At 32.6% G+C, this 12,536-nt stretch overlaps 1 protein-coding gene across 1 annotated transcript; it reads right to left on the bottom strand.

Moving 5' to 3' along the window:
- Positions 1-3,452: 3,452 nt before the first annotated feature.
- LOC142551142 (uncharacterized) lies at positions 3,453-6,083 on the bottom strand. Its single transcript, XM_075660204.1, has 6 exons — positions 5,844-6,083; positions 5,073-5,309; positions 4,855-4,966; positions 4,601-4,775; positions 4,210-4,450; positions 3,453-3,896 (listed from the first exon to the last, which is right to left on the bottom strand). The coding sequence occupies exons 1-6, from the start codon at positions 6,016-6,018 to the stop codon at positions 3,604-3,606; spliced, it is 1,233 nt and encodes a 410-aa protein (XP_075516319.1). The 5' UTR covers positions 6,019-6,083; the 3' UTR covers positions 3,453-3,603.
- Positions 6,084-12,536: the final 6,453 nt, after the last annotated feature.

Raw genomic sequence — 12,536 nt, 5'->3', positions numbered from 1 at the left:
TTCGAGGATTTTTATCCTTGGAACTGATTGGCCTTCCACGCTTCATTCATTTTATGACATCATGAGTGTCTTCAATTTGTTTCTTTGGAATTTCAATTCGAGTAGGGGCATTTACATCATGTATATATGATTTAGTTACCCTTTTTGTGTCTGCGAATGCATCTGGTATTTGATTTATTATTCTTTGCAAGTGCACAATTTGCTGTACATCTTTTTCACATTGTTTAGTTCTTAGATCCAGATGTAACTATGACGATGTATACCATGTAATTTCTTTTTCGATATGTTTCTTTTCTCCCTCTAACATTGGGAAGATTTTCTCATTAAAATGACAATCAACAAAACGTGATCTAAATATGTCGTCTGTCTGATACTCAAGATATCGAATGATTGATGGATTATCATAACCGATATAAATTTCGATCTTTCTTTAAGGTCCCATTAATGTTCGTCGAGGCTGTGCAATAGGAACATATACCATACATCCAGAAATTCTCAGATTAAAAATGTATGTCTCTTTACCAAAGGCAAGTTGCAATGGGGAGTATTTATGATATGCACTTGGTCTGATGTGAATTAATGCAGCAGCATGTAAAATTGCATGTCCTCATATAGAAACATGGAGTTTGTTTTCATAATCATTGATCTAGCAATCAGTTGTAGATGTTTAATCAATGATTCAGTTAATCGATTTTGTGTGTGTACATGAGCAACATGATGCTCAACTGTGATTCTTATTGACATACAATAATCATTGAACGTCCGAGAATTAAAATTCACCAGCATTATCAAGTTTAATTTTCTTGATTGTATAATCGGGAAATTGATTCCGTAATTTTATTATTTGAGCAAGTAATCTTGCAAATTCCACATTCCGAGTTCATAATAAACATACATGTGACCATCTGCTGGAGGGATAGATCATTGCCATAAAATATCTAAATGGTCCACATGGTGGATGAATTGGCTCACAAATATCATCCTGAATACGTTCAAGAAACATGAGTTATTCAATTTGGATTTTAGCTGGTGATGGTTTTATAATAATTTTTTCAAGAGAACATGCTTTATATTGAAACTTATTATTTTGAAAGATATCCTGGTCTTTCAGCGGATGAACATGTGTATTTTCTATAATTCTTCGCATCATTGTTGAACCAGGATGTCCTAATGGATCATGCCAATTAATTAATATTGAAGGATTATCAACTACCATATTTGATTCAATTGGACTTATATATTTATAATGCAATACAGTAAGGGGCATTGGTAGTTTTTCAATTACATATTTTTTTCTTAATTTATATGTGGTAAGACACATATTTCTCATTTCCTTCATTTATTGACTGAGTATCATACCCATGGGAATATATGTCATTAAAAACTCAACAAATTTCTTTTCGATTGTGATGAATAAAAAGCATCATTTATCAAAAATTTTGTACCACTAGGTAACAAAAAATATGCTTTACCACAACCTTTAATCAACTCTATAAGATCTGATATTGTATTCACCATTTTTTTTATTTGTTTTAATTCAAAGAAATATCCTTTATCTTGGAAAATAGTGTGTGTTGTATCACTATCAAGTATGCAAACTTCCATGAGATTAGTTTCCTGTTTAGCTTTGTTCATATCATTTTCCATTTTTGAACTTAAAAAAAATATGTTATGAAAAAAATTTATTGACAATACATTTGTAATTTATTGAAAAATATACAGCATATCATGATTATACAATAAAATATTATTATATGAATACATGAAAAATAAAATATTTTACATTTCTATTCCACCAGTCTATTGATTATAACACATCATAATAAAATATTATCATATGAGTACATGAAAAATAAAATATTTTATATTTCTATTCCACCAATTTATTGATCATTTTCAGATAAATCATTCAGAAAAATCTGCAGCATCAAAATGAGTTGAAACACTCAAACGATCACTGTGTTCAGTGAAGTTGGTCTCTTTTTTTTTCCCTTTATTGATTTTTTATATAGCTTACAAAGGTGCTCGGGGGCTCGACAAATACGAGACCAGTGTCCTGGAGTATCGCATATTAAACAAGAACTTTCAAATCGTTTTGAGTTATTTTCATTAACATTCATGTTCTCATGATTCCTTTTTAGTGGGTGGTTTGTGATGCCATTTTGAAATGAGTTATAGAAGTAACTATCTCGATTGTTTTCAAAACCACGGCCACGACCATTTCCAAGTCCACGTCCACGACGTCCACGTCCATTACCTCGATTTTGATCTTGACCATTGACTTTGATTTTGGTTTCTAGGTTTAAATTCATTTTTATTTATAACATTTACTTCTGGAAATGCTGTTGATTCAGTGGGTCAGAACTGATGATTTTCATTAGCAGCTCGTTGTTCTTTTCCGCTACAAGAAGACATGAATGAGATAAGTTTGGAATATCTCGCAAATCCACGCACTCTATATTGTTTTTATAGAGTTATATTTGATGCGTGAAAAGTGGAAAATATTTTTTCTAGCATTTCCGATTTCGTAACTTCGTGTCCACAAAATTGTAATTTTGCGAGATTATTCAATACATTGCTGAGTTGTAATCACTTACTTTCTTAAAATCTTGGAATCTTAATGTATTTCATTCATCATGGACGGTCGAAAGTATAACTTCCCTTATATGTTAAAATCTTTCCTTTAATCTTTTCCATAAAGCAATATGATCTTTTCAATGAGATATTCACATTTTAATCCTTTATCAAGACATCGACACAAAAATATCATAGCTTTTTCTTTTTCTTGTGACTATGAGATACCATTTTATTTAATTGTCTCATTTAAACCCAATGACTCAAGATGCATTTTTACATCGAGAGTCCATGACATACAATATTTTCCCGTAATGTTGAGTGCAATGAATTCGAGCTTTGTCAAATTTGACATTGTGGTACTATAAAAATAAAAATGCATTTTATTAGTTAAATTCTAAATATATTAATATGGCAATACAAAGTAACGAATAAATTATAAATACAAGCATTCTTAAAAATAAATAAAAAACGCGAGGCAGATATTCTCCGATAAATATAAGACTAGTTAGTATAATAACCAAAATAGTTATACAAAATAACCTTGAAAGAATCATCATCTTCTTTTTGAAAAATTGATGATAAAAAGAGAAAATTAAGTTTGGAGTGATTGAATGTGTGTGAAATCATATCACATTATTATAATAAGGTATCATAGACTCCTTTTATATAATAACATGATATTATTTAAATATATATATATGTATATAATAAATAAACAATAACACAATAAAAATATATAAATAACAAAGACAATTTGTGGACACAAAAAACTAATATCTATCGATTCTCACGCCATTGAAAAAACAAAGTCAATTTGTAGGCATAATTATCGTGTGTGCATGTATATGGTGAGAGGGTACAAGACACACCAAAAGTCAACAGTGGAAGCCAAGCCCGAAACTTTTACATGTAATGAACATTTACATATACAAAAAACAAAACAGCTTATCATTGTTTAGAAACTTGGCACACCACATTGCAAGTCCCGCATACTGATATTAACATCATAAACACAATAGCAAAGATTTAGTAGAATTCACGGTCAGGGAACAGCAATGGAGCCACAAGAGACCACAAATACAATCCAGCCGTGACCCACTCGGTACAGATACGAACCCAAACTGAAGTCCAACCGACGTCTATGAGGTCGGCATTTTCTGAACTGCTCGTCCAACCAGAAAGAAGCATGGCTGAGTACATGCTAGCTAGAGCGAATATCAGATGGAAGAACATGTAAGAGTAAGTAACTGGCCGGGCTTCTGAGTACTTTCCTTTACCCGATTCAAGTTCGTCCGAGCCAAGAAGAGGTTTCTTGTCACCTGTCACATAATGTTCCAACACATAAATTTTATAAAAAATGTATGTAAAAATACACCTCTTCGCCCCCCAAGCTAATAATTGAGGGAAGATTTGAACACGGTAAGAGAGCATCACTTTTAAGGGTACATTGGAAAAAAGAAATACAATATTAGCAAATGAGACATTGTTAAAGAGGTAAAAGGACATTTGCAATCATGTGATTATAGGATCATGCACGATATTTAAAAGTGAACCAATGGGTTAAGTTAAAAAGGAAAAAACACATACTATAAGCAAAAAATATTTATAAGATTTTACACCAGTTTTAAATACCTGCTCTGGGTGAACTTGGTGGAGACAAAAAGGTTGTCGATGATCCAGCTCGGAGAGCAGAATATAACACTGAGAGAACTGTCGTAAGCATACCCAGAATAAGGGTACTCAAGGTTACAGCTTTTGACTTGTTATGGAGACCATTGCATACATAATCTATAGGTTCACTAGAGAGCCCAGTATAACAAAGGTATGCACAATAAATGGATATCACCGAAGCAGGCAGGAGGCTGCCACTAACCTGTCGAAATCGAAGTTTTTACAAGTTGAAAAATAACAAACTAGTGCTTTTTCCAGCTGGTCGTGCAACAGGTTTGTGTTATTTATATAAAAAAAAAATTCAACATTTAAGTTGAAGTAACATCAGAACACATAGAAAAGAAACACTTACCTTGGGATGTAATGCGACAACAGCGAAGATAAAAGCAAGAATGATGGTCATCGAGAGGAAAAAGATATTAAGGCCACAGTCGTGTCCGGAAGGGTTAAACCAAATGAATAGAATTCCCGAAAACGTAAATGAAGCAAGATAGCATGCTATTGATATTGCAAGTAAGGCAATATACCTGAAAACAACAAAGATAGAATCATCATTAGACCAAAAACTCCAGGATTAAAAGAGGATATGATTTTTATTCATACTACCATTTTTTCTCATCTTTAGCTACCCATGAATCGTTCCATGAATGTGTGGCGTCTAACAATATTATGACTTGAACCAATAAGAAGGCTCCAGCACCAAACTTCGAAATAAATCCTATACAAACAAAAAGTTTTCTTCCCGCGATAAGATTACAAATACATTAGCTAAACTTCCACAAATGAAATATGCAACATATTGCAAAAAAGGGATTGAGGCTGACCGTATATCGATATGATGGCATTCGGGAGGAAAAACATGAGGATAACCAACAAAGTCCAAACCAGCATCTTGGCAATCCATCCACCGTGATGCAATGAATCACGTTTGTCGTTTTGATCCTTCACTCCGATCATTATGAGGGCAAGTATTCCAAAAAACAAAAAATTCCCCAAGCTGACACGAAGAACGGCTTGCATTTGATACCATTCGTTTGAGAGGTTGTCTGAAGTGTTTATCCCTACAAAGTACACCAAAGATGATACCAGCGTCTCAGTCTGCACGCATGAATGATCTTAAACCAGGCAACTCATGCATGTACGGACTGATCAACAAACAAAAGTTGTATACTTTAAAGGGGAAAATCAGGGCCCTGCACAAATATTTAAAACAATAACAGCTACTTTCTAGCTCCATTACAAAGTAAGCAAATGAAGAAAAATTTGATTCGATTCCTGATAAACAAATTCCAACAATCTCATGTATGCATAAACAAGAAACCCAATAACTCAATTCATTTATTCACACATCAACACACGTTCCTCTCATTTTGACCTATCTCATACATCAAAAAAGAACATAAAATAGTTATTATTCAATCATTTTTTCAACACACACAAGGAACCACCCACTAGCAAATATGCCAAGAAAACCAAAGGAAACCCAAAAATAAGCACGATATAAAAGAACACTGATCACCCATTCCCCACCCTGCTCAAAAACCCACCAAAAACACAAAACTTCCCCGCTTCAATTTCAATCAAAACAAACTCACATGAGAATTTTTTAAGCAAAGGTGCAGCTACTTCTCTAAGAACCCAAGACACGATCAAAGAAAACCCGAATAGTCCACAGTATGCGATTCTTGCAGAGCGCTTGGTGATGCTGGACGCCACCGAAGAACAGAGCCCGCAAGTCATCGACGCACAGCACGACGCGAGGCACGACATCTCTCTTCTGATTTTGCAAGAAACTAGCTACACAGACATGGGATCTTGGCCTCGAACATTCTGCTTCCTATATATTTTTAATAAATAATAATCAAATAAAAATAGTTTTAAATTTTGCAAATATAAAAATAAAAATAGTAGGTCAACGATCAACCTTATTTATATTTAAAATAAAAAAATAATATTTTGATATTTTATGAATAAATTAAATAAGATTTTAAAGTAAATATTGAAGAATAAGAAACAAAAAAATAATTAATATTTATAGAATTATAGAAAGAAAGAAAGAAAGAAATAGAAAAGTTTAAAATATCGGGATGCGTTCCCAACTAAATAAACCATGTACGATTTATATTCACTGTAATTGTGTAGGTTTCTCGTTTGTTTTCGACTTCAAGATGAATAAACAGCATTTTGGGAAAAGTCGTGGGCTGGAATCAGAAAGTGGGCTCTAAGTATTAGTGGATCTACCGGCCCAATGGGCTTTGACAACGAATAACTTTTTTTTTTTTTTTTTTAAGTGGGCAATACCCATAATAGAGATATAAATTAACCACGTCTAATCAATATGACAATAAAACTAATCACACATTATACAGACACCCATTTATTTTTTTAAAAATATTATTTGGATTATAATGAATAATTTTGTAATTAGTCTGATTAATATTATAAAACACAGGTGAAATTATGGTTGTGAAATTTACTTTGGTCAGATTATAACAATAATTTTATTTTCTTTAATTTGATCATATCAATAAGAAGTTGTGAATTAACTAACATATATATATATATATATATATATATATATATTTCAATTTTTTTTCGTTTTTTTCTAAAAAAACCGAATTCAGTTAATAAGAATCTAAATCTTCAAGTACTTAACATGCATCATGAGCTACTTCTTCTCTATCAAATTATGTCTTGCATCATGAGCTCGTGGAACCAACTATTCATGCATAAGAACGAATGTGACGCACCCAACAAATTATCTCAAATTGGTAATCAACAAACCAATTTCTTCAATAAATTGAAACGAATGATATCAAAAAATTTCTATGTATCAAAGAAAAATGGTGAGATGACTCTACCCGAAGTCGAACCCACTTCGACACTCAAGTCAGTATTCAATAGAAAATGTGTTGAAGTTGATGTATGTGAAAAGCATGTAAAAAAAGTACCTTTATTAGGGTTAGATGCCCTTTATTTATAGGTGTGGAATCCTAGTCCGTATAGAATTTATGATATAAGGTAACTAGATCTGTGAATAGTCATGTAATATTTTAAAATATCTCTAAAATACAATAAAAGACATTATATGAATTTTATCATATCATCAGAATGTTTAAATGCCAGTTAATTATTTTTTAAAGATTTTATTAATTTTGAAATCATAGGGTAACAAGATCATATGAATAGTTGATAGTTGATGAGATGCTAGCACAAGGACACTATTCACACTATCAAACAATATTATTTTAATTTGGTTATGTATTGGCCAGAGCCGTTCCTATTTGGAGGCAGACGAGTCATCCAACTAAAGCCCATTTTCACTAAGGGCCCATAGTTTTGAAAAAAAAAAAAAAAAAAAAACTTATTATATAGTAATGTAAATTTATTATTCTTAAGCTTATTTTTCTTTATATCAAAAAATTTTGTTTTTTCTTTTTCCTAGTGTTAACTTCTTCTTTTTATTTATTATTATTCTTGGGCCTCTTAAATTTATTTATAAAATTTATTATTTCTAGGTATTTTGATAATAAAAAAAATTCGATATAAATTTATTTTCCTGTGCCCAATATTAAAAAAAAAACTTTTTTATTCCCTAAATTTATTATAGGGTAATATAATTTGACCAATATAAAAACCCATTTTCTGATTCATAGGTGTTGTCTGATATTAATGAGGACGATTTATTTTCGGAGTTGATATTCTTGAAGTTCTCATTACTAAGAGAAGAAAAATCAACAATTGATGTAGTGAATTACCCAAAGAAAATAGATATTAGTTAGTGCAAAATGAAATTTCTCAAAGTTAAAGCTTATCAAAAAAATCTGATTAATCATGTCACAAGAAAAGTTTGAACGAATTGACTATGTTATCAATTGAGAAGGAAATTAATGAACAATTTGATTAATATTTTTAGTTCTTAAAATGTAAGACAAGTTGTTTTATAGTGATTATTTTGTACATGTTTGATCTTATTACTCAATTATAATAGAAATATTTTGATTATTATGTATTGTTTAGTTTTTATATAGTCTTTTCGAAAAAAATTGTTATGATTCTAAAATAATATAACACACATTATGATTTAGGAACTTCTTTATAAAGTTAGCTAGAGTCATACCTAAAAATAGTTTGGCAATATATTTTTATGAATCTCATTTGTCCAAGTCAATTCTAAACTATTTGATTCATTACTAGAATATAACCTTTACACTAGCGTGAATTCAACCCATTCGAAGATGCCTTGTGTATCAATTCGTCATTCATTAACACAGTCTCTCATCTACCAAATCGTCATTCATTAACACAGTCTCTCATCTACCAAACAACACGGGGTTTTCTTTTACCAAAAAGTTTTCTTATATAATTGGTGAACGTCTAGATTGAGCATTTGCCATCGTATCATCATTCTTCATCGGTCTGAATTTAAATTATGAAGTGTATAATTCGTTTTCTTTTATCATAATTTGAATTGTTTCGGTATGAATCTTAGGAGTGACGTGCTGATTGAAATGTTGAAAAACAAGTAAGCATACAATTTTCTTTCGATGTTCGAGCTACTAAAATATATTTAATTGTTGGAGTATCTCAATATCAATTTCCACTTTAACATATGAGGTAATTATGCTTTAAATAAGTTTGTCTTTCAATTTTGATTGGAACCGATAATTTATTTATTTGTGATTAAATTTTTGCAGATAAAATTTTCATTTTGAACTTATATTTGAGGTAAGTGTTAATATAAATTATGTGGATTTAATATTTGAATATTAATTATGATTTAATCATCATTCAGTTCTTTTATTCGTATGTGGTAATGTTATTATAGGACTTCACACTATAAAATATAATACCACTGCATTGACGACAACACGACTATCACGATCTATTAATTTTCGCGAATTGAAGGAAATAATATATCAGCTGACAAATATTGATATTTTAAAATTTAACTTAAAATTTTCAGCAAAATATCCTACATGGACAAGTCACATTGTGTAAAAGTGCATCTTTACATCAACGATGACAACAATTTACAGTTTATGTTGGATTTTAGTGACGAAATATGGTGTATTGAATTGAATATTGAAACAAATTTCATCGAGCATAATGTACATGCTGAGGTTCCTGAATCATACATTCCATGGCTAACTGAAGAGTTCAATTCAATGAGATTTAATGATGAAACTAGTACTTTTACTGCTGCTATCTTCGGACCAATAGATAAAAATCATTCTAATTTGGAGTATTGTACTAGGAAATGGGATCAGTATATTATGGGCACCGTAGAAGAAAACTTTTGCTAGTCGATTTCCACACGAGGATGGCATTTTGGTGCAAGAGGATGGTACTCGGTTGACACAAATCATGCAGGTATCGATTGTATCGATTGTTTACTGATTGCACATACTAGTGGATCGGGTCATGTATTGGCACATGTCGTACCTGAAGAACAAAAATTGCTTGAGTTGTCATTAGATTTTCACCTTGACGCCACCGAGATATTTACTGAACCTAATACAACTGCTAGTTAAATAGATGAAGATGAGCATGATGACGTGAATGCCACATTTTCTGATATTAATTCATCTGTCCCGCCTGTTGGTACATTCTTATATGATGTACCTCAATTCTTTAGTACAATATATGATGGGCAATGCACTGATTCTGTTGGAATTCCATCTGCCTCGAATTTGAGTTATTACAACGCAGATTGAGGAAAAATTTGCAGGAAAATGATTTTTAAAAATAAAAAAATTGATAGCAGCAGTTAAGGAACTTTCAAATAGGGTTGCTCGACGTGAATACCAAGTCGTGGAGAGTACAAAGACTTTGTGGAAGGTTCTTTGTAAGAATAGATATTCAAATATCAACTATAGGTGGGGTCTTCGTGTATCGTTAAAATCAAAATTTGGATATTTCAAAATGGCGAAATATGGTGGTCCACATACATGTATGTCTAGCCAGATGGAGTTATACCATCATAAACAGGACAAAAATATAATTGCAAAAATACTACATGTATTGTTCGGCGTGATCCTTCATATGAGATTAAATATGTCATTCAACTTGTTAAATATTGATATAATTATCAAATCGCATATAGTGAAGTATGGTATAGTTTAAAGCTGGTGTGGAAAATATGTATGGTACATGGAAGAGTTCAGTACGTCTTTTGCCAAGATACACAGGTGCCCTTGTGAAGTATAATCAGGGAACTATTGTGGAGTGGAACCATTGACCAACATACAGTTCTGCATTCAAGGTGTTAAATTACGTGTTTTGAGCCTTCCGACCATGTATAGATGGGTTATGACACTGTCAAAAATAATTAGTGTTGATGATACTCATTTGTACATGAAGTATAAGAACAAGATGCTTATAGTTGTGGGTTTAGATGCAAACAACCAAATCTTACCCTTAGCATTTGCAATTGTCGATGAGGAAACATATGACTCCTGGAAATGGTTTTTCAAACTTCTATTCAAGCACGTGGTTCGAGGATCCACATGTGCGTTCCTTATCTCCTATAGACATCGTGACATCATTAATCTTGTTGAAAAGTTACATGATTTTAGAAATCAACGTGGCGTACATCGTTTTGGTCTTAGATATGTATGTTTTATTTCAATACACATTTAAAAAATGTGAACCAAAAGGATCTATGTTGGAAAGCAGGCGCACAACATCAAATACACAAATTTGATGCCATCATGGATGAAATTAAAAATCTCGACTTGAGAGCCTTTGTTTTAACTCTCTGAAATTGATAAATACAAGTGGACTCTTGCTCATGATGGGGGATGGAGACGTAGAGTTACGATGACCAACATGTCTGAGTGTCTTAATTCTGTTATGAAGGGTGCTCGTCGACTTCATATATCAGCATTAGTTCAGTTGACGTTCAATCGTTGCGTGTAGTATTTCATCTATCATGTCACATGAAGTCAGCGTATGACTCAGGGCAATCATCCTTGACCTGATTATGTGATGGATCGGTTCGGGCACCTGCAAGTGTGCTTCAAACACAATATTCTCAATGAGCTGCAATAGCTCGTGTTCTAAGAATGTAAATACCGATGAATTAGATCGAGTTTAGTTTTAAACCAAGCGGAAAACACTCGAAGTAATCTTCGTTAAGAAAAAATGAACGATTTTAAAGTCTAATGACTTGTGTAGACTGATCGACTGAAATACGGGGAATCAGTTCGAGCTTTTATCAGTTCAGTTATGGTGAGAACTGAACTGCTATCAGCTGAACTGATTAAGTTAGTTTAAAACACAGTTAAGCAGTTAACACACAAGATATGTTTATGCATGTTCGGAGATTTCAATTGCTTCTACGTCACCCTTTCTACCACCTCGGGTAGGATCCACTAGAAAAATTTGATTTATATAACACCTTGTACAAACCCACCCAGCTTAGGAATTACCCATTGCCTAATTGAACTCCTAGTTTAGACTGAAGACATCACCTTCCAGCCAACACTTGTTTAACGTCTGTGTGTCAAAGACTATATACACAAGGTTTACGTCTTTGTGCAAGACCGTATTTGAGTGGTGGTGTGTGTGTGTGAGAACTGATATTTGAAAACAACCCGAATTGTGTTCTCACACACTGAGGAAAATAAGCTTCAACACTAAGTTGATATAACTTGAAGTGTTCTCTCGACTGGGCTGATTGCTTCTTTGTAAGCTAATATGCAATAAGCGTGCCCTTTCTTTTCTCTCTTGTTTTTCCACTATCATTGTTGATGGTCTTGATTTGTATTTATAGCAGCAATGCGACTGTACATCAAGACTCATCACATGTGATCGTTGCAGTTTGAATACGTTCTTTGAAGTTTGTGTCTCGACTTTTCCGACAGTCATTCTGGAACATTTTGTCTTTAAAATTTGCTGCAACGTCCATTATTTTACTATTGATAGCACAATTTCTTTTCCCTAATGCGTGCAGCTGGATTCCACCTTTGATAAGCTTGTCGTGTTCTGCAAACTGATTGATTCCAAAATGATGCTCTGACTGGTCAGTTGATCTGATGAAATCAGTTGACTCATCAGTTGAACTGATTTCACTCTTTCAGTTGAGCTGGTCAGCTGGGCTTTTCATCAGTTGAGCTCTATATCAACTGACCGGGATTCTGAAGGTCTTCTGCTGAACCACCTATTATCTAGACAATCAGTTGAACTGGTTCACGATATATCATTTGAAATGATCCTGTTTCACGCAATCAGTTGGCTTTTCAGTTTACGTCTTTGATAGCTTTAGTTTAGGCCTTGGTAACTGA

This window comes from Primulina tabacum, chromosome 7 (genome assembly GCF_025594145.1).
Source record: "Primulina tabacum isolate GXHZ01 chromosome 7, ASM2559414v2, whole genome shotgun sequence".
Lineage (NCBI taxonomy): Eukaryota > Viridiplantae > Streptophyta > Magnoliopsida > Lamiales > Gesneriaceae > Primulina > Primulina tabacum.
Note: the sequence above shows the minus strand (reverse complement) of the source record. Positions and strands in the feature narration are given on the sequence as shown.